The following is a 21,609-nucleotide window of genomic DNA, read 5'->3' as shown; positions in this document are numbered from 1 at the left end:
AAACGGAAATCCCTACAGCTTGACCAACCACCGACCACACCTACACTTCATACACATTTAACCTATCCGCATAAACCTTTCTCCTTCTCCCCACTCACTACTCTCGAAGTAGAAAACATCATAAACAATTTAAAACCTTCCAATAGCCAAGGCGACCCCTGCCCAGCACCTATTATCAAGGAAGCATCTCGTGAGCTAGCCCCGTTCATTACAGCATTCATAAATGCTTCTTTCAAGACGGGTATTGTCCCCGACAACCTAAAGGATGCATGGGTTATCCCACTCCTCAAATAACCCTCCCTTGACCCTAATATCCCAACTAACTTCAGACCTATCACTACAGTCCCATTCCTGCTCAAGATCCTGGACCGTGCAGCCTACCTGCAGATTCAGGATTACCTCGAATTAAACAATCTCCTGGGCTTAAAATAATCAGGGTTCCGCCCTAAACATGGCACTTAGTCAGCTCTGATCGACTTGAAAACTCGGATGGAGTCACTAAAGAACAATGGGAAGCTAGCTCTTCTTCTCTTCGATCTCTCCGCGGCTTTTGATCTGGTCAACCACCAAATACTCTGCCAGCATCTCAAATCCGCAGCCCACTTCTCCGACTCTGCCAATGCCTGGATCCACTCATTCCTGAGCAATAGATCCATGAGGGTCTTCTCACCGCTGGCATCAGCGGATCCCTCCCCTATTCACTGTGGCGTTCCTTAAGGCTCGTGTGTATCCCCTATGTTGTATAACGTATTCACCAAGCCCCTCTTCAATGTGCTTGACTATCTGGGTGTCTCCTATACTAACTACGCGGACGACACCCAGATACTCATCCCTATCACAGGAGACTACACAGCTGACACCAAAGCCCTTAACAATGTTTAATCGGTCATCCAGGCCTGGGTGGCACAGCACGAACTTTGCCTGAACGATGATAAGACTGAGCTCTTACTTTTAGGATCAAATCATCGGCTCAACAAACTAGATCAAACCTACAAGTCCTTCATTATTGACGGCAATGACATTAAAGTCTCCAAAGATACTAAGACGCTAGGGGTCTATCTTGACTCCTCGCTTTCTCTGAACAGACAAATGCAGTTAGGTCAGCTTCGGCCTATACCTGCAAACTTATCACTGCCTGTAGACCCTTCCTAAACTCCACCAACTGTATCACACTCGCCAGAACTCTTGTTATGGCCAAAATCGACTACTGTAGTGCTCTCTACCTAGGGACCAGTCAGTCTAACCTTAATAAATTGCAAACTGTACAAAATAATGCCTTAAGGGCAGCCTTAAACATCCCGAGACGCTCTCATATCTCCTCCGTTAGATCGGACCTACGCTGGCTCCCGGTAAAACAAAGAATTGCCCTGAAAACCCTAGCTTTGACTCACAAATGTCTGAGCAACAACGCCCCACCTTAACTGTCCGTTCGCTTCTTACGCCACACCTCCACTCGACCTACCAGAGCAGCCCAAACTCACAGCCTCATCGTGCCTAGATGCAAACTCCAAAAAGCTGGTGGGGTGAGCTTCCCCGTCCTGGCCTCCAAACTAGAACACCTTGCCCACACCTATCAGAATTGAACCATCATTCCACTCCTTCAAGAACAATGCTAAAACATGGCTGCTCTCCCAAGACTCATGAGACCTTGACACAGTCCAGACTCCATGTGGGGTACAGGACTGTATATACATTTTCTCTCTGCTCTGTCCCTCTATTATACGCTGTTAATGGTACTCTTCGGCACATGTATGTATGCTGTATATTTTTGTAACTCACTGTAACTACTGCTTTTTGTAACATGTAAGAGTATGCGCCCGGTTGCCCCTGGCCCTGGTTTTTTGTGCTTTATAAATAAAATAAAATCAAAAGTCCCCTCACCCCCCTATCACTGTGCCCTGCACAAATCGCTTGAGCCTGTCCCTCACCTCTTCCCAGAATTGTGCTTGCCCCTCGTTCGGGCCGTATACTGCAGCAAGAGTTAGAGGGGCACCCTGTAGGGAGCCCCTTACCAGCAAATAAGAGCCCTCAGGGTCCTTCAGTGTGGCCTCCTTTCCAAAGCCCACATCACTCGCTAATAAGATGACCACCCCCCTTTTCTTTGTCTTGTGAGATGCGCAAAGAACCTCTCCAATTCCTTCCCCACGCATTTTGGGTTCCTTCCCCCCCGTGCCCAATGTGTCCCTTGCAAGAAGAGTAGGTCAAGTTCCGCCCTTCTGATTTCTCAACAGACCAGAGACCACTTGGCGGGGGTGTTCAGACCCCACATGTTAAGGGTACCCACTCCCAGGGCCGGCAGACTTTCAGCCATTATCTAGGTTTCCCTCTCTCTCGGTCAACATCGTCACTCCCTTCCCGCTCCCTTTGTCTTACATTTTGCTCCCTCTCGCCCCCCTTTCCACCCCCCCGGGTGGGGCTTTAACTTTTCCCCAACTGCCCCTCATTCCCAAACCCTAAATGAAAAACCCCAACTTTTGTGTCGCCCCCTCCCCCTCTCCGACGTCCAGCCAGTTAGTTCCGCCATTGCTGGCATTAGGCCGGACTACCAGCCTGCCCTCCTCGGACAGGCAATCAGTGAAGTGCTCAATTCTTTGAGCCCCGCCTCCAGCCCACGGCCTCATCCCCTCAGTAGCCCCCTTATACTTGCTGTTCAAGGGGACTCTACTTGCAGTGGAACTTCGAGGTCATCCACTCCCATCCCACCACTGGTCGGGTTGCCCCGATCCTCAACCTTCCTGGACATTCCGCTCTCCTTCCTTCGTAGGCGGCTGGGTGTTCAATTTTTTGAATTTCCTTGAGCTAGTTTTTCTTCTCCTGTCCCCCGACGGGCCAGGGCCGCTTGCACCGCCCATCGCAAGCCCAGTGGGTCCCCCGCGGGGGGGTCGGTTCCGTCACATAGTCCTGGATGGCTCCCCTTATGTCCTCCTCTGTGATCAGCGTTGCCCGTTGACCCATATATTCGAAAGCCAGGGAGAAGGGGTACCCCAATCTGTAGCACACACCCCTCTCCTTTAGTAGCTGCGTTAGGGGGCGGCACATTCTGCGTTTGGCCAGAGTATACGAGGAGAGATCTTGGAAAATTGTGATCTGAGCGTTGTTGTAGGTGATTTCCCGAGCTTTACTAGCTTCTTCCAGCACCTTCGCCTTTTCTGTGTAATAGTTGAACCGGACCATAATCGACCACGGGGCTCCCCGCTCTTCCTCCCGCTCTGTGTTCACATGGTCGAAAGTGAGTTCAGTGGTCATCACTTCTGCAAACAGGAGGATAATAATGCCTCTCACCACTCGGGTTAAGTCTCTCTCTGTTTCTCCTTCCGTTTCAGGGACCCCGAAAAATCTGAGGTTGTTCCTCCTTTCCCTGTTTTCGAATTCGTCCATCTGCCTGGCCCTTTCTTCGTCCCTCTTCTCCAGGGCCGCTAGCCTCATGCCTATTTGTACCTCCTGGGTCGCTGATGTCGATTGGTTAGTTTCCACCTGTAGCAACCTGTCCTCGACCTTATCTACCCTTTGGTCCATTTTTTCAAATTTCTGGAAAATCGCATTTCCCTAATTTCTTGCAGGATTGAGGCAAAGCCCCTTTCCATCGCCGTTGTGGACTGAATTGAGGCCTCTGGTTGGGCCATACCCCTAGCGAGGGTCGAGCCACTGTTGTTGCTCCCCGTCTCCTTATAGCGGTATTCCTGCAGGGTCTACTGCCTGTTCGTCTGGTCGCCCCTTGGGCCCGCTGCGGGGTCTGCCGTGTGTCAGGGGGTTCTGGGGATCCTGTCCAGGCCCCGCTTGGCGGTCTCAAGGCCGGGGTATCCAGGGGAACCCAGGGGGGGAGGGGCTGCTCCTTCTGCGGGAGGGTAGCTTCCAGGCAGGCACACGCCCCACCGACACTGGGCGGGGGCCACGCATCTGGACACCACTCCCCGAGGCCGACGTGATCCTCTTTGCGCCCCTGGGAGAGGGTGGTTTGGTCGGCGGAAACCGTGTGAGCGGGCCTGTGGGGTCTCTCTCTCAGGGTGGGGGGACCGCCTGCGCTGTCCCTCCGCCCCTACCCGATGCCACCCGTCCCCTCCCGGCTGATACTAGGCAGGCACACGGCCTGGGAGTGGACCCAGGGGCCACCACCTACTTGTACTCTGGGAAACAGGTCTCTGTCCCTCCACCTGTCCACTCAATGATTGCGGCCCCTGTGTCCTCCTGGACACCCCGGGGGAGGGGGTGGGGATGTGCTCTTTCCCTCTAAATTACTGTGGCATGGGCCCGTCTGCTTTGCAGGGGGGGGGGCCCCGTTGGTCCGTGTGTCGGGAGCAGCGTCAAGGCTGCAGGGGCAGGGGATGTGGACCTCCTTGGTCTGGGCCGAAGTGCTTTGCGGGTGGCCTCTACGCCCGGGCCCGCGCTGTCACAGTCCCACGGGTCAAACGGGCTTCAAGGGGCGCTGGGCCCCGGCACTTCTGCTCAAAGTTTCCGGGTGCCGGCTCCGGGACTGCGCGTCTTTGCTGGCCACAGGCCCGAGCCTCCGGTACAACTCTCCAGTACGGGGAGGGGCGGGGGGGCCGCGCCTCGATCAGGGGTTGTGCTCCAGCTTTGCTGGTGCTGCTGTCCTCTCTCCGAGCCCCCCTCTGGCAGGTGCAAGGAGTGGGCCGGGGAGGGGGGGGTTGGCCTCTCCGGCGTGCTCTCCCGACTCTGGCGGGCCGCGGATCCTCCCCTGGTGTTGCGGCCGTTCAGCTTCCTACCGCTTTTCCCCCAGAGGCCGCAGGTCCCGTTCTCAGTCCCTCAGGGGTCCCCAAACGTTGCTCTTTCGAGCGGGGGAGGCACTGGGGGGGTGGAATCACCAGCCGATCCGGCTTATTAGATCCACCTGGAGGGGGTGGGGGGCTCAATCCCCTTCATCAGCCTGGCTTCCGCGGGAGCTCGGTACTCGGGCAGCCGTTGCCTGTGCGCGCCCTGGTGGCCTCCCCTGTCTTGACACTCTTAATGATCAAGGATCCTGTAACACCCAGAAATCTCAATTAACCAAATGGGATATCTGCCTGCATAACTTATGGTTCCACCGTATTGAAAGAGCATGCATATGCAAAGCTCAATGGATATGTTGATAGTAGATTGGAAAAGCATATGGTCTCCATACCCAGATTAATTATGCTAATATGCAAACTAGCCCCAATCAAGTTACGTGACATCCCGATGTAGCAATATTCCAAGCTGCTAAAAATTATATCCTACACGAGCCTCTATCATGAGACAATGAATTATGGGATTGTTTGTCCAGAAGCCTATTTAACCCAATTAGTTCCTTAACTATGGAATTAAAATCTCCACCAATAATAATCTCGTATTCAGGATTACGTATAAAAGCTTCTTGTAATATTAAATGTAAATTCACAACTATAGATGCCCGAGAGGTGCAATGTGGGTTCCAATACAATGAATAATTAGGAAGTGGAGCGGCGGGACTTGATTGTTACTAGCCAATAAGTTGAGTGGATAAGGTGGGTAGACATTTGTATACTGTTATGAATCAGGATGGCAAGGCCACTTGATGGACGTCCTTGAGGGGGCCACGTTTAGCTGGATGACCGAATGATGTGAACCCATCTAGGTTATAGGTTAATATGTTTTAAAACCATAGTTTCCTGTATGAGAGCAATACAAGAAGTATCTAAAAACTGATATGGGGAATGCCAAGTAAAAAGGTTTCTAAAACCACAGCAATTCCAACATAAAATGGAAAGGGAAGTATGTTAAGTCTGTCCACGGTTAAGATCGTTAGGAGTCGTAGTTTTCATATAGGACTCCAACCACCTTAAGCCTTTTATAGCATTTGCAAATGTGGCTAGGCAGTGATTGGAACACCTTCCTGACCCCGATTTATCATTGCTAGGAGTAGGAGATGGTTGAAATTCGATAAAGCTAGTGGAATCTTGTATATTCGCAAATGCATATCCAAGCAAGGTGAAATTAGCCCTTTGATCCCACAACATTTTGGAGATAACTTGGGATTTAACTTTACAAATCATACGATTGTTATTATGCAATGGAAGTTTTATCCATTCCAGGTCAACTGAATTTAAACTGCGAAGGAAAGGAATTTGTTGAAATATTTTAATGAGATAAGAATGATTAATTCTATTGTTACCATTTTATGATTTTGTTTTCTAACGCACTCCTTGTGCACTGGCAGTTTATTTCTCTCCTTGTGTTTTAACTAGTTTTAACTGCCAGTACCAATTGTTAACAAAGGCTATCAAAGGTGTTTCAGTTATGTTTGCCTCTTTTTCTAGCACCATGCAACTTCCATATGTTTAGAATACAGGTGCATTGTTATGTGTATCTTTTTTTGTTCTAATTAGATTACTGTATTAACTGTTTGATAGGTGTTGTATTGCCACTTTACCAGTTCTGCTATTACATATTAGGCAGCAAAGGGTTACAAAGGTTGCTGAGGTAGAATAGCATTTGTGCATTCTAGCACTTAAGCACCTTAGAACTGTGCCGATATGGTAAATTGTGAAAACCCTTACTGCAAGTTCTTTGTACTGGGAATACTGGCTTAGTGGCGGAGCCAGAGTTGGCTGCAACACACTGTATTATATTGCACCTTTATTGCTTTGCACTTTATAATAACTAATCATTTCTTGCCAGAGCCATGTCAAAAAGGAAGCGAGATGCCCCGGCCTCCCCAGGGAGAGGGTAAAAAAAATTATACATGTTTAAACACATTGATGATCTGTGATTTACTACATGAGGACGGAGACTCGGTGCCACCACCGAGAGTGGTTGCTTCCAACTGTGTTATTACGGGGGCTGATGAGAATATAATGGAGAGGGGAGATCACACTGAGTGCTAACAACCCCCGGTGAACAAAATATGCAAGGGCGGTGCTCTCCAGAAGTAGTCACTGGTCTCCTATGAAACTGGGACATGATTGGGCCAGGAAGGGGGGGGAATTATCAGCTCCCAGTGGGTAAGATGGTAAGATGAGTATTAACAACCCAGCACGGTCATGTTATCAAGCGCACACATCAAGGTGACTACAATGACTTGGAAGTTGAGTGGTACCCTTATCATAGGTCAGACAACTCTGATGCAAACAGGCACACAGGGCCCTCAGTTGCCCACCTATACGCCTAAACAATGGATTCTCTGCGCTCAGTGAAGCTGTAAAAAAAGCAGATAAAGTCTGCACCGAAGCAAGTCATGAGGAAGTCTGGAAGAGTAGAGGCTCTGGGAAAGGCTGATCCCAGCTAAGGGGTGGTTCTAAGCAACGGAAGGCACCTATCCAATGGAAGCCCAAGAGCAGAAGTTGTTTGCCATCAAGGGGGACCAGGGTGCGGTGACTCTGGATATGGACCCATCCATGCAACGGATAAGTGCAGGTATAAGTACAGATGGGCCCTTAGAGGACCTGTGTTTAGCAGAGTTGAGACTGGAAATAAAATCCCTAAAATACAGTTTTGAACCTAATAGATAGTAAAGCTCCTGAGAGAAAGGGTAGAGGGGGCTGGGTGGAAGTACAATGCATTTTCAAGGGCAAGCAAGCAGCTAAACTTAAAAAAAACAATTTTTAAGTTTGTTCGCCCGGTGGGTGAGAGAACTAAAAGTCCAAGTGTTGTATTTGTTGGCCCATCTGGTAGGCCTCCTGGTACAAGGGAGCCTGAGGAGTGGGTGCGCCCAATCAATGATGTCATTAAAAATTATGTTAGAAGAGCGGTATAGGCAGACAGGTAGGCCCTGAGCAGCAACCACTCCTCGACATCCCAACCCCCCCCTCACCTACCGCAAAATGCTCCATGGATGCAGAGCGAAGGGTGTGGTGACGGGGGATTCATGAGGGGCAATAACAAAGACCCATTTGTAGTATTGTACTATGCCCACAGAATATTGAATATTGATGAAACACAGGATGGCCTTATTAATAAAGTAACTCAATGGTTTTGCAACAAAAGGGGCAGTTTTGCTGTGATCCATGAGGACATATTAAACTGCAGATGTAAATTATTATATTCAGGTTTTTTTCAGAGATCGGGGGGGGGGAGGGGAGTGTTGATTGCGCTTATAACGTACCACTCCCCTCCCCCTTGGACTCCAACATCATAATCCAGCCTAATATTCCGTCCCACATAACACAAGGCGAGAGGATAAATACAGGTAACTGTGCCCCTAGTACAACAGTCGTTGGTAAAAAGTGGCTGTGGCAGATTCAGAGGTTGTGGACTGACTACACGCCCATAAATTCCTGAGCTAGAATATAGCAGGGTTGAAGAGGCATCTCATTGACTGTCAATGGTGTAACTTTTTATGGAATCCCATAGTGTTATGTGCCTACAGGAAACATGGTCTTTAGTAGAGCTTAGGGTACGGGGATACCAATCCTTCATTTCTGCTTGGCAAGGCACCAAGGGGAGACCGTATGGAGGCCTATTTGTTTGGGTGGAGGCAGATTTCAACTGGGTGTGCCGAGCAGCTGCATACTGGATCCCCGGACTTGCAGCAATTGAGCCTAAAAAATCTGTGTCGAATGCTGCTATTCAACCTTTTATAATAGACCCACTTTAGCTAAAGCTTCGGTCACTAGCATTCTTTTGCGGGAGTGTGTGCTCAGCTGGAAGGCCAAAAGCCCAGGGCCAAACCTGCTTGTTATGGGGATTTTAATTTACAGTTTGAACCTCTCAGAGCTGGATGGGCTTGGGTCTGATCAAGATGAAGCATGGGGTATCCCAAGACTAGATAGTAACCCGGCCACTAGAACACACGCCTCTTCGGTTCAAACTGCCAGAGTCATTAATGGCCCGAGCGGAAGTGCCAGCCAGAAGTGCCTGCCTGTTACGGCTGTTGGGCTGGCGAGTTGGCGGGCGGCGGCGCTCTCCGTCTCGAAACACCTTAGTCTGTGAGGTGCTTTCTGAGCTTATGTGGGAGGTACCTGCAATCTGCCAGTTATTGTGAGAGAAAGTCTTTATTGTGCTTGCAGACGTATCTAGTTCTGTGATCTGTGCGTTATAGGTACTTCTTGGCTGTGTGGTGCGGGATGCTTAAGTTATAATTTGTACGTCAAATCACGTATCACAAAGTCTAGAAGACGTAACAGTTTTGAATACGTTTATAACCGTCCCAACCTATCCGCCCCATAATGAGGAGCTCTAAAGATCAGGGGCTGAGAATGTACGATGACATATTGTCAGCTCCTTTTAATTTTTACACCGGTTAAAAATACACTATGCATGGCAATGAGTGCCCCTGCCTCCCTCTCCTCCTGAACCAAGTGATTCCATGCTGTTGGAGGGGGTGGCAATGGCACACTTCCATGCTTTCTACCGGTGGTTATGCTGCATACAAGCAAGATGTAGCTTCAAGCTTATGCTTGTGGTAACATCCCAGAGAAAAATGCAAATATTGTACCTTTATCTTCCTTTCTAGAGACTCCGCCTGATTTTCTTTTCAGCGGAAACTGACTTGCAGAATCTCTCCCAGCATATTCAGGAAAACTCAACCTTACTGGAATTGGAAATTGGGGGAGAGAACATGGTTCATAATCAGGCTGTTCCCGGTCTTTTGAGGCAAATATTAGACGAATTAAAAATACATTCATTGGGCTTTACAGAATTGAGGATTTTGTCTGAGCGTCATCTAATACAGTCGAAAAAAACCTCGGAAATCATGGAATCACTTACCATAGAACTGACTTCGCATTTGCTGGCGTCGGAAACGCCAGCAGCTAACAACCTTAACAACAAATTAGAACTGAGTGCCCAGGAAGCCTACAGTGTGGCTCCACCACTTACTTCCCCTTCTCTGTCGTCTAAAGTGTCGGAGACTGATCCCTCACACCAAACAAAGATGTTTACGGGCGGAAAGAATGATTCAATTGCCCAAAAAAAGCAAACCATTCCAAAAACTGAGACAAATTTAAAAAAAGTCCCTCCCTACGCACAAATTAATTGCAACAAATTTGCAAAGCACACCTGGAGAAATTTTATCAGGGATGAAGCAGAACAAGTACAATTGGTAACGATGGAAGGGAATGAGCCGCTAAGTAATCACAATGCTGCCTACTCCACTCCAACTAATCTCTTGTCAAATAAAATGACCCATAAACGAAGTTCGAGAAATAAGGGTTGTGCCTCTATTTCAAAGAACTCTGTAGACCCTGAGGGGGAGATAGGACGAAACCAATGGAAAAGCCTCCTACTTGTTTGCCCCAGAAAGAAACATACAGACTTTTTTCTAAGCCCAGAGCAAATCTAACCAATTCTAATCCTATAACATCAATAGAAGTAATTGATCTTGAAATGGGGAAAGGAGAGATAGAGGTTGTGCAACAAATACAAAAGGGTGTAGAATTGCTGCTGGTGGGAAAGAACCTTGTAGTTGATTCAACATTGGCGCCGAAGAAGTCTGCAGCCGATGTAGAAAAAAGGGAGACTACCCTACCTTACCTTACCTCAGAAACCAGTGTTGGCGGCATCACAGAGAGAAAGAGGTGGCACTGCAGATAAGTTGCATACTGTAATGCTGTGGAAGAAGCGCTTAGGAACCAATTGAATAGTGATAAGACTAATAGAGCTCCAGAATCGGTGGAAATGGTAGAATTGGTAGTAGGTAAGGAGGGGCAGAGCCCGAAGGCGAGAGAGAAATTATTAGAGAAGCCGTCCACTGCCTTTCCATTAAACTGACAAATAGCCAAAACATTTAAGTCCAGGGATGAATTTCAAGGGCCTAGCATCCCGGATCCTTTACCCAGCGCGCCATCGGGGGCTGCCGATTTAAGACCTTCCCAAGCTTCTTGGGCTCCGGTGGCTAAGCCGCCAACAATGTTGGGGGTGGCGGATTCAAGGCAAACGGAAACCGATCTGAGCGATGTAGTGTGGAGGAAGCCGTGCCATCTGGACTTCCCCAGCATTCTCCTTTACCTCCTCTTTGATTGTGGCAGGCAACCGGTATTGAATAGAAATAGAATTCTAACCCTCATTAATGATATACCCTCTTTGGCCGGATTGGCATCATCTGACATCAAGAGGGTAGATTTTATTAATCCCCAATGTTTTGATCATGTGAGGGTGGTCTTCCATTCACAGTTGGTGTTTCAGAAATTATTAGCTGAATTGGATCAATTTAACAGAAGAGGATTTGACGTACTCATTTTTAGTGATGGGTCGCAACAACTTGCTGACTGTGCCATAAACGATGTCTCCAGGCCACTCAAAACAGCCAAAACTACAGAGAATGTACCAGAACAAGAAACAAGCTGGAGATGGTTGGCATTGAGTCTACGAGACTCGATCTCAAAGCTGGCATCACTGAAACAGCACTCTTAGGTACAGAGAATACCCTTTCTTTAATTTGTTGGAACTCGAGAGGGCATTCCCATTTGTCCTCCATCGAGCTTTGCCGCAAACTCAAGTCAAAACATATAATTTGCATCCAGGAACCCTGGATGACCAGCCCTGTACAATTCGATGTATAGGAGTATGTACACCTGCAAGCTACAAAGGGCTTGGTAGGTCGCCCATCAGGTGGTATCTTTACAGCTATCAAGATCAATTGTGGCATACATGTGAGAGAAACTTATAGAGAATCTACATTTGCGCTGGCTGTTTTGTTGGGGATGAAAGACAACCCCCATATGTCCCCTATCTTATTATGGAATGTTTACTGGATCCCAGGGCATGATCTACATACTCTTCTTGTAAAAATGGAATCAATTATGGAAAATTGTGTTTTGCTCTATCCAGGGGTTCAACTAATGGTTATGGGGGATTTAAATACTAATATGAAATCTCTGATGGATGACACAGAAGAGCCACATGTAGTGCCTGCAAACATAATTCTGGATAGGCCTTGCTGAAATGATTCTTATTTCCGCTTACTGGACAAGAAAATTGATTCAAAATTGTGGAACCTGTTTTTCAAATCTTGGGGTTTGAGATCATTGCACCAGCCGTTAAGGGATGAGATTGATTATATAACTTGGTTTTCTGGTGACGGGGCCTCTGCCATTGATTACATTTTTGTTTCAGAAGTGTTATTCCATTTAGTGGAAAAATTTGAAATTTGTAGAACCTTGAGGAGTGATCACGGAATGCTGGAGCTGGACTTGCTGGCTGTAAGAGAAATCGGGATTCCTGTCTATTTGCCGACTGATCTTGCTCCTAATCAGGGCAGGAACAGGATCATCTGGCATGCGGATAATGTCGATGCTTGTAATTCGCTTTTCTGAAATTATTATATTTCGACATCATATGAAGATAAACAGGTGAGATTTTCTCAAGTAAATGTAGGCCGGTATTTAAAAAAGCTAATCAATAATTCTGTGAAAATGGCACTCAAGACAAAAGTCTCAAAAGTGCATACCCATAACTATAACTATGACTCTAATGTGAGGCAAGTTAAGAATATCATTCGCAGATTGTAAAGAACTTTAAAATCTGTACAAATTTCTGTAGCGGCTAAGAGTGATGGTGCAAGGTATTTGAAACAACTGTATAAAAATTGGTTGAGGGGTCATAAAGGTAGTATGTATCAGGCTGACAATGAAGAAATGCTTTCTGCGTTGACCCATTATTCAGCACGCCAATTTTGGCGTTTGGTCAATTGAACGCTGGTCGCCAGCCTCGAGAGTACCCTCAATCCAATCAATGAACAGGTCTGGGCAAAACACATCTCGAATCTCTGTATTGGGTCCGTTCACATTAAAACCTTAGGCAATGTTCAATGGAAATGTGATTTCTCTTTTGCAGAAATACGGGAGAGAATTGTACTATCTAGTCCATCGAGGGCGGCGGGACCTAATGGTTTATCAAATATTCTAATGAAAGGGGATCCGGATACATGGGCCAAAGCAATGGCAATTTTATTTAAAGACATAGGCCGCACAAATTGATCTCAGTCTTGGAATATGTTTTATTGTGCCCATATATAAGAAGGGCGATAGATCTTTACCTTCGAATTATAGGCCCATTGCGCTTTTAGATTGACTCAAAAAATGTTGCTAGCCTTATCCTCCTGCAAATCAAAAAATGGTCATCTGAAAACTCCATCTTGTCCTCGGCGCAGTTTGGTTTTAGGAAAAAGATGGGTACAATGGCGGGAGGTCTGCTGATGACACTTTTACAAGAGATTGGTTGGAAAAAGGGTGCGATGCCGGTCTATCTATCAAGCATGGACCTTTCTCTAGCGTTCGATTTAGTGATTTGTGAGAACCTATGGGCCAAATTGGCTAGAATGGGCATGCCATCAGAGATTTTGGTGGTTCTTATACACCTTCACGAAGGCTTGAGTGTCCAGATTCGACTAAATAATGCTGGTCTTCTTTCTACTCCAATCAAAACTTTTAACAGTTTAAGACCGGGATGTATTTTCGCTCCAACCCTGTACAATATACGGTAGACATTGGGCCATGCTTGCAGAAAGCTGCTTTTGTTCAGCCATCTCCGGAAGGCAAAAAAATGAGTTGGTGCTCCTATGCCGACGATTATCTTCGTTTTGATAGAAAACCTTTGAGGCTCCAGCGCTTGTTAAATGCCTTCCTTGTTTACATGACAGAAAATGGTTTAGCGGTTAATGCTCTCAAGCCAAATGTTCTATGCCTCACTTTGAAGAAAAAGCAATATAAGAAAAACTGGTTTATATATGAGACGAAGCTGGAAATTAGACACAGTATGATTTACCTCAGTCTGTTTGTTAACGATACTCCAAACTGTACATTAACCACTAACCACTACAGGATGAAAATTAAAACATGAATTATCCAAATGAGAATAATCGATTGTAAATTTGGGGCTTTTTCTTGTCTTCCGCTCCCGAGATACTATAAACTAAAGATCATTCCCAAAATTACATATGGCATGGAATTTCCATTCATTCATGGCAAAATTGACCCAATTAAATTGGAATCGCATATTCTGCGAAAAATGTTTTACTGTTTACCGAATTGTATTCCTTTAGTGGCCATTCGATATGAATTGGGTTTGCAATCACTAACAAGCATTATTGAATGGAAATGTTTGTTGCTTCTGCATAACATTGTAAGTAACTAACAATGGAAATAATTTGTACAATGATTTGTCTACCTTGCTCATCCAGGGCACCTTTAATTCAGTATTTATGAAAAAAACTGGTTGAAATATGTAAAACCTTACTGAACAGTGTGGGGGCCCTGGTTAGCACTCTTTTACTCAACCCAAAAAGAGTAAAGTTATTGTTACAGAACTGTGATTGGGCTAGCACAATGCAGAAACTCACACAATACAAGTTGTATGGCCATATGGTATCTTATTATAAATGTTTGGGTACTCCAGAACCGTATCTTAACTCCTTTCCGCCGAAAGGGTAGAGGAACTCATTCATGAGATTTCACTTCAGTGTTTTACTTACTGGAGAGATTATTTCAGCTAGAGCAAAGCCTCCTGAATAAACAATTGTGTGCAGACATTGTAAGAGCAGCCATGCTATCGAGACTTTAAGACATCTTTTAATTGGTTGTCCTGCATTGTTGCAGGGGCGATATTGTAGTTTTAATCTGTGTCCGACCCCTCAAATGTAGATTTGGACCTGTTGTTGAAACGTATGCTTTTTGACAACAAAATTCCTCTGCAATCGGCTGTGGTCCGATTTCGGAAATCTGAATGTACATTGATCTCTGACTTGGTGATAAACATGGATTTGTCCTGAAAATTATATTTTAAATTTAACCTGTATTGAACATACGTATGCACTTTGTGATAAGGTTGCTAGGGTGATTTTAATGGAAAGAACTTAGAGATTTTGTATTTTAATGCTTGCTTTATTTTGCTTTTTACTGTCCTTTTACAAAAGTAAAATAATTTAACGTTTCTTATGAAATGTTCAGCATTTTTGTATGAATTTTGTAAAGGTTTAACCATATACAAAGAAAATAAAATGAATGGCCTTGACCTGAGTCCCTGCAATGGGGGTTTTTAGAAAGGACCAGCCAGCAAACCATATATTATGGGCCAAAGGTCAAGTCGAGGATTGAATATGTACTGATCTGAGTCTATGAATGGACTCTTGTTCAGGAGTTTGAGGTCCTTGAAAGACAAGACAGCGACCGTAGACCATTGGTATTATCACTTAAAATGACCCCTGTCTCGATGGTATTGTACTCCACTATGACTAGTGACATAACGATCACAGGCCATGCCCGTAGGTCAGTAAAATGGAGGACCTTGGAATTGAGAGAATGCATACCCAGTGTCTATATAGAGACGACATCACAGATATTGAACAACTTGCTACCAATGGCTGTGGAGTTGATAAAGAAGCGATTGAGCCATGGGTGGTCAGCTCTAAAGCCATGATTAAGAAGGGCACTGTAGCGAAGCTAATTAAAGGCTTGGAAATATATATAAAGTTGAAACAGGAGATGGAGTTACAGGAACTAAAATAATTATAAAACCATATTGAAGAACAAGAAAAAAGACTTCCTGGAGAATAAATGGTGAGAAATGCTGGATGCTTTTAACCAACAGGACTCTGCAGGTTTTTGGAAAGCAGTCGCAGATGAGGATCGAGATGGTGATATCGCAATACATGACTGCATAACCCCAGACTCTTGGCAGGACCATTTTGAGGTATTATATAAAGAACATTAAGGAATGTTGACCCATTGCCCGACTGAAGATATGATAGCCGGGGGTCGGTTCCAACGCCTCCAGCTTTCCTTAAAGGATGTTGAGGATGCCATCAGGTCTCAAACCGGTGGGAAAGCTGCTGGCCCTGATAGAATCCTGGTGGATTTATATGCAGGGCAATTGTGAATATGGGGGCCAAGTTTATTGAGGCTTTTTAATGCCTCGCTCAAAACAAATGAAGTACCCAGATCGTGGCAGATGGCAGAAATAGTGGCTATATATAAAAAGGGGGGCAGGGACAAGCCTGAAAATTACCGCCTGGTATCCCTGCTGGACAGCTCTGGTAAGATCTATGTGAAGGCCTTTTTGCAGCACATACAGGCCTGGGCAGACGACAAAGGCTTACTTATCACAGACAGGCAGGCTTTCAATCCGGATTGTGCATGCTGGAAAAGGAATTTTGCCTGCATTTGATTGTACAGAAGTACACCACATTTTCGCGGAAGGCAAGACTTTAGGTAGCCTTCGTTGACCCAAAGGCTGCCTTTGACAGCGTAACCAGGAGGCGGCTATGGCAGGTATTGGTGGCCAAACACATCTGTGATAGACTACTGGAACCGCTCCAACACGTATTGGAACCGCTCCAACACCTATATAGTAACAACACAGCGGTGGTACGTTTATAGTGTAGCAGGTGATGTGACCAATTCATTGGATGTAGCTAGATGTGACGGACGGGGTTGTGTTCTGGCCCTTCTACTCTTTTGCATTTACATCAACTGCATCATAGAGGAACTTGTGTCATCTGCTCAAGATGCACCCCGTCTCGGGGATGATAGAATTATAGTGCTATTTTAGGCAGATGGCGCCATACTCCTTGCAACAACCCCGGCAGGCTTACACGCTTCCCTCCAGTGTTTTGATAATCAATGTGGCGACCTGCGCCTAGAAATCAATATCAACAAAACTAAATTTATGGTATTTTGACCACCACATGGGAAAAGAACATCGAGTGATTCACTAATCACCCCGTATCCCCCTGAGCCAGGCTCCGATCATTTTGACACTAAGTTCTGCACAGGCTTTATCGTAGGTTATTATTTTTTGGGTGACTCGCGGTTCACCCTGGATCTCCCTCAGCTAGGCTCAGATCCCTTCAACACAATTAGTCTCCTTTAGCTGGGCTCGGACCAATGTCAATTTTACATCAAGTATTGAAGACTTTCGAATGTGCGCAGGGTTTGGCTTGACCCGTTGCAGGACCACTTTGATTTCACAATTCTTTCTTTTAACGTTTGCACCCTTTCAGTTGAATACCTAACTGAGGCTTTTGATTGAGCACCCACATGATTCCGGACTACTCTGTCTACGGTATTGTATCTTGGCTTCAAAGTTCATTCACTCATCCGCTGTTTTAATAATCTTCATACAATGTTGCTGCTTGCAACCTTTGTTCCCACACAGCCCGGTCTGGTATCGGTGTCCCAAACTCACTGGCTGTGCTGACTTCACTGGTGCTGCTTTGTTGTAGGAGCCAAGGACGGTACCACAGTGGCAAACCCTTCTCCCCACCTACACTCGAAGCGGGAGAACCCCGGGGACCTCCGACACGATGCAGGATTTTTCAGCTTTAATTCCAGGTCTTACGTTTCCTCTTCTCGAAGGCTCATGAAAGATGCAGTCTTTCAGTGAAAAGGTCAAGGGCACTTCCCTCCTTGCAATCCTCTTCCGTCTTCTATCAAACTGCCATCTTGGAACTGCTGCTTCCTCGTGTGCTTTGCCTTGCTCAGTGTGTTTTCGTGCTCTGACTTTGATCTGTGTGGGAAGGGAGATGGAAGTAAAGTGTGTGTAATGGTCAGTAATTGCCTGGTCCTGCCTAACCATTGTATCGGGACACATCGGTTATACAACTCGGGTGTTAGTCTGTTTTCACTCACAGGGAGTTGTCCGTGGGAAAGTGTTTGGGTTGGAAAAGGGGGCGGGGTTCAATAAGTATCCTACCTGGCATGATGGGGTAAAGGTGTTACAGAAAAAGGAATACTGTGTCTTGCCATCTGGTGTCCCACTTCCACTCCCTGCAGACCCCTCATCCAGGTGATCCTCCGCACTGGTCCACCCCCAGGAACTAGATCCAAAAGCGATGGGCGTATCCTGGCCAACTGGATGTCCGATCCCCTGGGACTAGCAGGTGAGACAACTTCAGGTTTCTCACGCAATACTGGGACGACCCACAGGTAATCGCAAGGGAGGCCAAGACGAGGGTAAAAATATGTGGTACTCGCTGTACTGGCATTTTAATTTTGTAATATGATCTGGAATTTGGACAATGACTTTGAATAACTGTTAATTTACATGCAAAACTATGCTGCATCTTAATCTGTCTTAATGTATAACAGCTGGATATGTCTCAGAAGGTATTCCTGGGAACATATTGTATATGTTTTAATAAGATCTGCTTGTGCTGGAAATTTTTAAATTTGATATATTTTATTGCATTGTGTATATTGTATTTTACCTAAAGACTCGTAAATCGAATGAAGGTTAATACAACTTTCAGTGATCTAGGTTTTACAATCCAAACAATTACTCAGAATGTTGCTCGTGTCTACATTTCATATCTTAATCTTTGATCAGCATTAAATAAAAATCCAAATAAAACTACAGAATGTTTCAGTGGTGCAATTTTACAATCCGAACCATTACACAGAGTGTTGCTGTTTGACGGAAAGATCTAAAGTTCTCCAATAGAAATCACCAATTTATAAATAAATGTGCAGCTCATGAGTCATTTAGACCTTTGGGAATTAATGGGTCTACAAAATCAATCCAAAATGTCTTGTTTTGAGACAGTAATCTCTCATAATTGTCTCCTCCTTTTAGGTTTAGATACTACCTCTAGGACACATACTTGTATTTGTGTTACTTTGTGATTGATTCCCTAATGTCTTCAGGAAGGTGAAAAGCAATTTTTAGTCTCATGGTTTAGTGATGTTCGTTGCATCTAATTTTGGTGGTTTGGACAAAGTAAAATGTCCTGCATGGATTATTCTGGCAAAATGAAATAACATTATTTTAGTATCATGGATGAATGACAAATGAATAGACTGTTCAAGATAGTTACCCATGCCATAGTTCAATCACGGTTAAGTCTTCTTTCTGGGTGTCTAATGTAGCTTGTGTATTCAGATTTGTTACTTCGACAATATCCAATTCTTGTCGAGGGATATAACTTTTTTGAATGAGAAACTAGGGGTGTGTGTGGCGGAGATGGTGTAGTGTTCTATCTTGGGCAATGATCTGTCTGTTTCTTGATTGTTTTTTTTTTAAGAGCCCTTTGTTATAAAAAGTTTGATGGATGGATCTGCTATATTGATCGTGAATTGTAGCCTAGGGTCGATACTATTGATGCATTTGAAAATGTTCCAACAATTGATCCACACCAAAGATGTTGTCTATGTATCTATACTGTTTAATTGGGAGTTCCAGATCTTATTCTGCAAAACATGAATAGTCAAAGTTCAAGAAAATATTAGCGCATGTAGGAGCTGCTGAACCCATAGACTTAAATGTGCACGCAGTACTTGTTGTCAAAACTGAAATAATTGTTGTACAAGATTTTTTGCAGTTCTAATACATTTTTATTTGCCTCATTTAGACTCCTGTTTGAGAAGCAGCCATTCTTTAGCACTTAAACCCTCATGAGGGATAGATCTATAAAGACTGACGACTTCAATCGTAAATAGTTTATAGTTAACTGGTAAATTGCCCATTGAGTCTAGTACGTGAAAAAAGCGAAACCGATAATTGATTTGATTACTGTTTCTAATTGAAGGGTGTGCACCACACTGTATTATATTCTAATGGTGCTTGCCTAAGCACTTGTAGTGTCCCAAGCCCTTATCTCTTGTAATTTCCTATCGCTGCAGTATCAATCGCAGGTCTCCCTTGAGTCTGACATGTTGTCTTGGTTATGTTGGGGTATGGGGGGGGGTTTGCTACCAGAAAATGGTTCGCCCCTACAGGGGTCTTACAAATGCACCCTCTGCCAATGTGCCTTAGCCCCACTTGCCTACCTGGACAAACTATTTCTGTATATTTGTATTTATTATAATTTATATAGGGCTTTCGCCAAAGCGCTTTGCACAATTAGAAATGTGGTACAATAAAAGGCGGTAGACCAAAAAATGCAACAGCAAAGAAAAACTAGGTATCGGATAAGAGGGAAAAACGATGATCTTTCTCACGGGTACCGAAGGTGTGGTGTGATGTGGCGAGCGAACCGCAAGAGGGAGAGAATTCCAATGTTTGGGTGCCAAGAGTGAAAGAGAATAGAAGGGAGAGGACGCACATGTGCGTTTAGGAATGTTGAGTAGGAAGCTGGACTGACAATGAGGGAGAGTGGTTGAATAAAAGGAAATTAGGGAGGAAAGGTAAGGTGTGAGACCATGGAGACACTTAGATATGATAGAACATGAAAAAGCAAATGAGACTAAAGGGGAGGAAAAAAGCATGATCTGAGGGAAGAAGAGATCTAAGAGCGGGGGATCGTAGAAAGAGCATGCATATAGCAGAATTATAGATTGAATGTATAGACGTTAAGTGAGAGGCAGGAATACCAATTAAGAGAGCTGAGTAGTAGTCGGTATGAGAGAAATTAGTAGTTTAGAAACATGGAAAGAAAAAAGGTTTTGCACGATGAAGGTTGCAAGTAACAGCGACTTGCTGTTGGAGAAAAATGAAGGTTGTCGGCAAAATTGACGGAGTGGATAGAGTAAAGGGAAGCGGGGAGGTTAGGGCAGAGCTCTGGTGGACGCCATAGTGAAGTGGACAGGAAGAGAGGAAAGGTGACCTGCCAAAGAGACAGAGCAAGATCGAGCAGAAAGGGAAGATTGAAACCAGCTGAGCACAGATCCAGTAAAGCCAAGGGAGGAAGGAGTTGGGTGGCCCACAGTACTGCAAGTCCCAGAGGTCAAGGAGAAGTATGGAGGAGAGTTTGTGCCGGCCAGTAAGAAGAGAGTTAGAGACATGCAAGAGTGCAATTTCCGCAATTGGGCAGGAGGGAAGTCTGAATGTAGGATAAGGTCTAGGTCAAGAAAGAAGAGACTTGGGAGTGGATGATCCTTTCTAGGGGCTTGGATAAGAATGGGTGAAGGAGTGTGAATTGGTTGGAAGTGAATGTGTGAATTCAAGTTGCCATGGAGGAAGCACACTAACCTTTCCATTCCTAGCCTCAGCCCAACCCCCTCTGATTTCTGCCTAAGCATTTCTTTCTTTTCCAGGAGCCTTGTTGGCTGCAGAGCATGTGAAAGGCAACGTCAACGTTTCAGTTGAAGAAGGAAAGGAGAACATCTTAAGGGTACCAGAGTAAGTGTCTTTCTAGTCAGTTGGCTTAGCACAAAATAAACGGTGTTAACGCATTTAAAAAGCTACTAGCATTTGCATCGTGTGAAGCAACACCCTGGGTGAGTTGATTTGGAGTGTAACCTTGGTGTACCAAGTGTGCAAGGAAGGGTCAATATGTAGTCTTGCACAGCTTTAGATATGTGTTGATTGAGGTGGTGGAAGCGTTCACAGCAGCCAGGAGGACATTCATAGAAGGTGTAACGCCTTGTGAAAAATACCACGAGGCATTCTAGCAAGGAAGTGGGCTTGGTGGTCCGGGGATTTGCAGACACTGGTGGCAACTCCTTCCAACAGTTCCCCCTAGAAATCCACTGCCAGCATACATTTGGGACTTCTATAGTATACTGTTGCGCAAGATCCCTTGAAAGGCCGTGGTCTCCATTTGTGTATTTTCATGTAGCATTAAGTGGACCTAAGGTGTAACACAATCTTTGCAAAATCCTGATGGGTGTGTATTTTTAGTGGAAAGGAGAATACCTGCATTTTCAAGGAGCTTTTAATTCATGATAGGTGACAGCCAGGGTAAAAATATGCACAAAGTATGGTCAATAGGGAGTGCAGCACATCGGGCTAGTGTTTGTTTCTATGTAGTTTTCTCGGAATATGCATGCGTTTAGGGTGACCTGTGAT

The 21,609-nt window shown here is 45.2% G+C and overlaps 1 protein-coding gene across 2 annotated transcripts in view; it reads left to right on the top strand.

Moving 5' to 3' along the window:
* EPRS1 (glutamyl-prolyl-tRNA synthetase 1) overlaps window positions 1-21,609 on the top strand; it is a 1,308,133-nt gene that overhangs the window by 71,385 nt on the left and 1,215,139 nt on the right. For both annotated transcript variants that reach the window (XM_069608586.1, XM_069608585.1), the window contains exon 2: window positions 20,856-20,940. In XM_069608586.1, coding sequence (XP_069464687.1) covers window positions 20,856-20,940 — 85 coding nt within the window. The remainder of the gene's footprint in view (window positions 1-20,855; window positions 20,941-21,609) is intronic.

This window comes from Ambystoma mexicanum, chromosome 4q, assembly GCF_040938575.1.
Source record: "Ambystoma mexicanum isolate Mex_15411 chromosome 4q, UKY_AmexF1_1, whole genome shotgun sequence".
NCBI lineage: Eukaryota > Metazoa > Chordata > Amphibia > Caudata > Ambystomatidae > Ambystoma > Ambystoma mexicanum.
The sequence above is the reverse complement of the archived record's forward strand: the minus strand, read 5'-3'. Positions and strand labels throughout refer to the sequence as shown.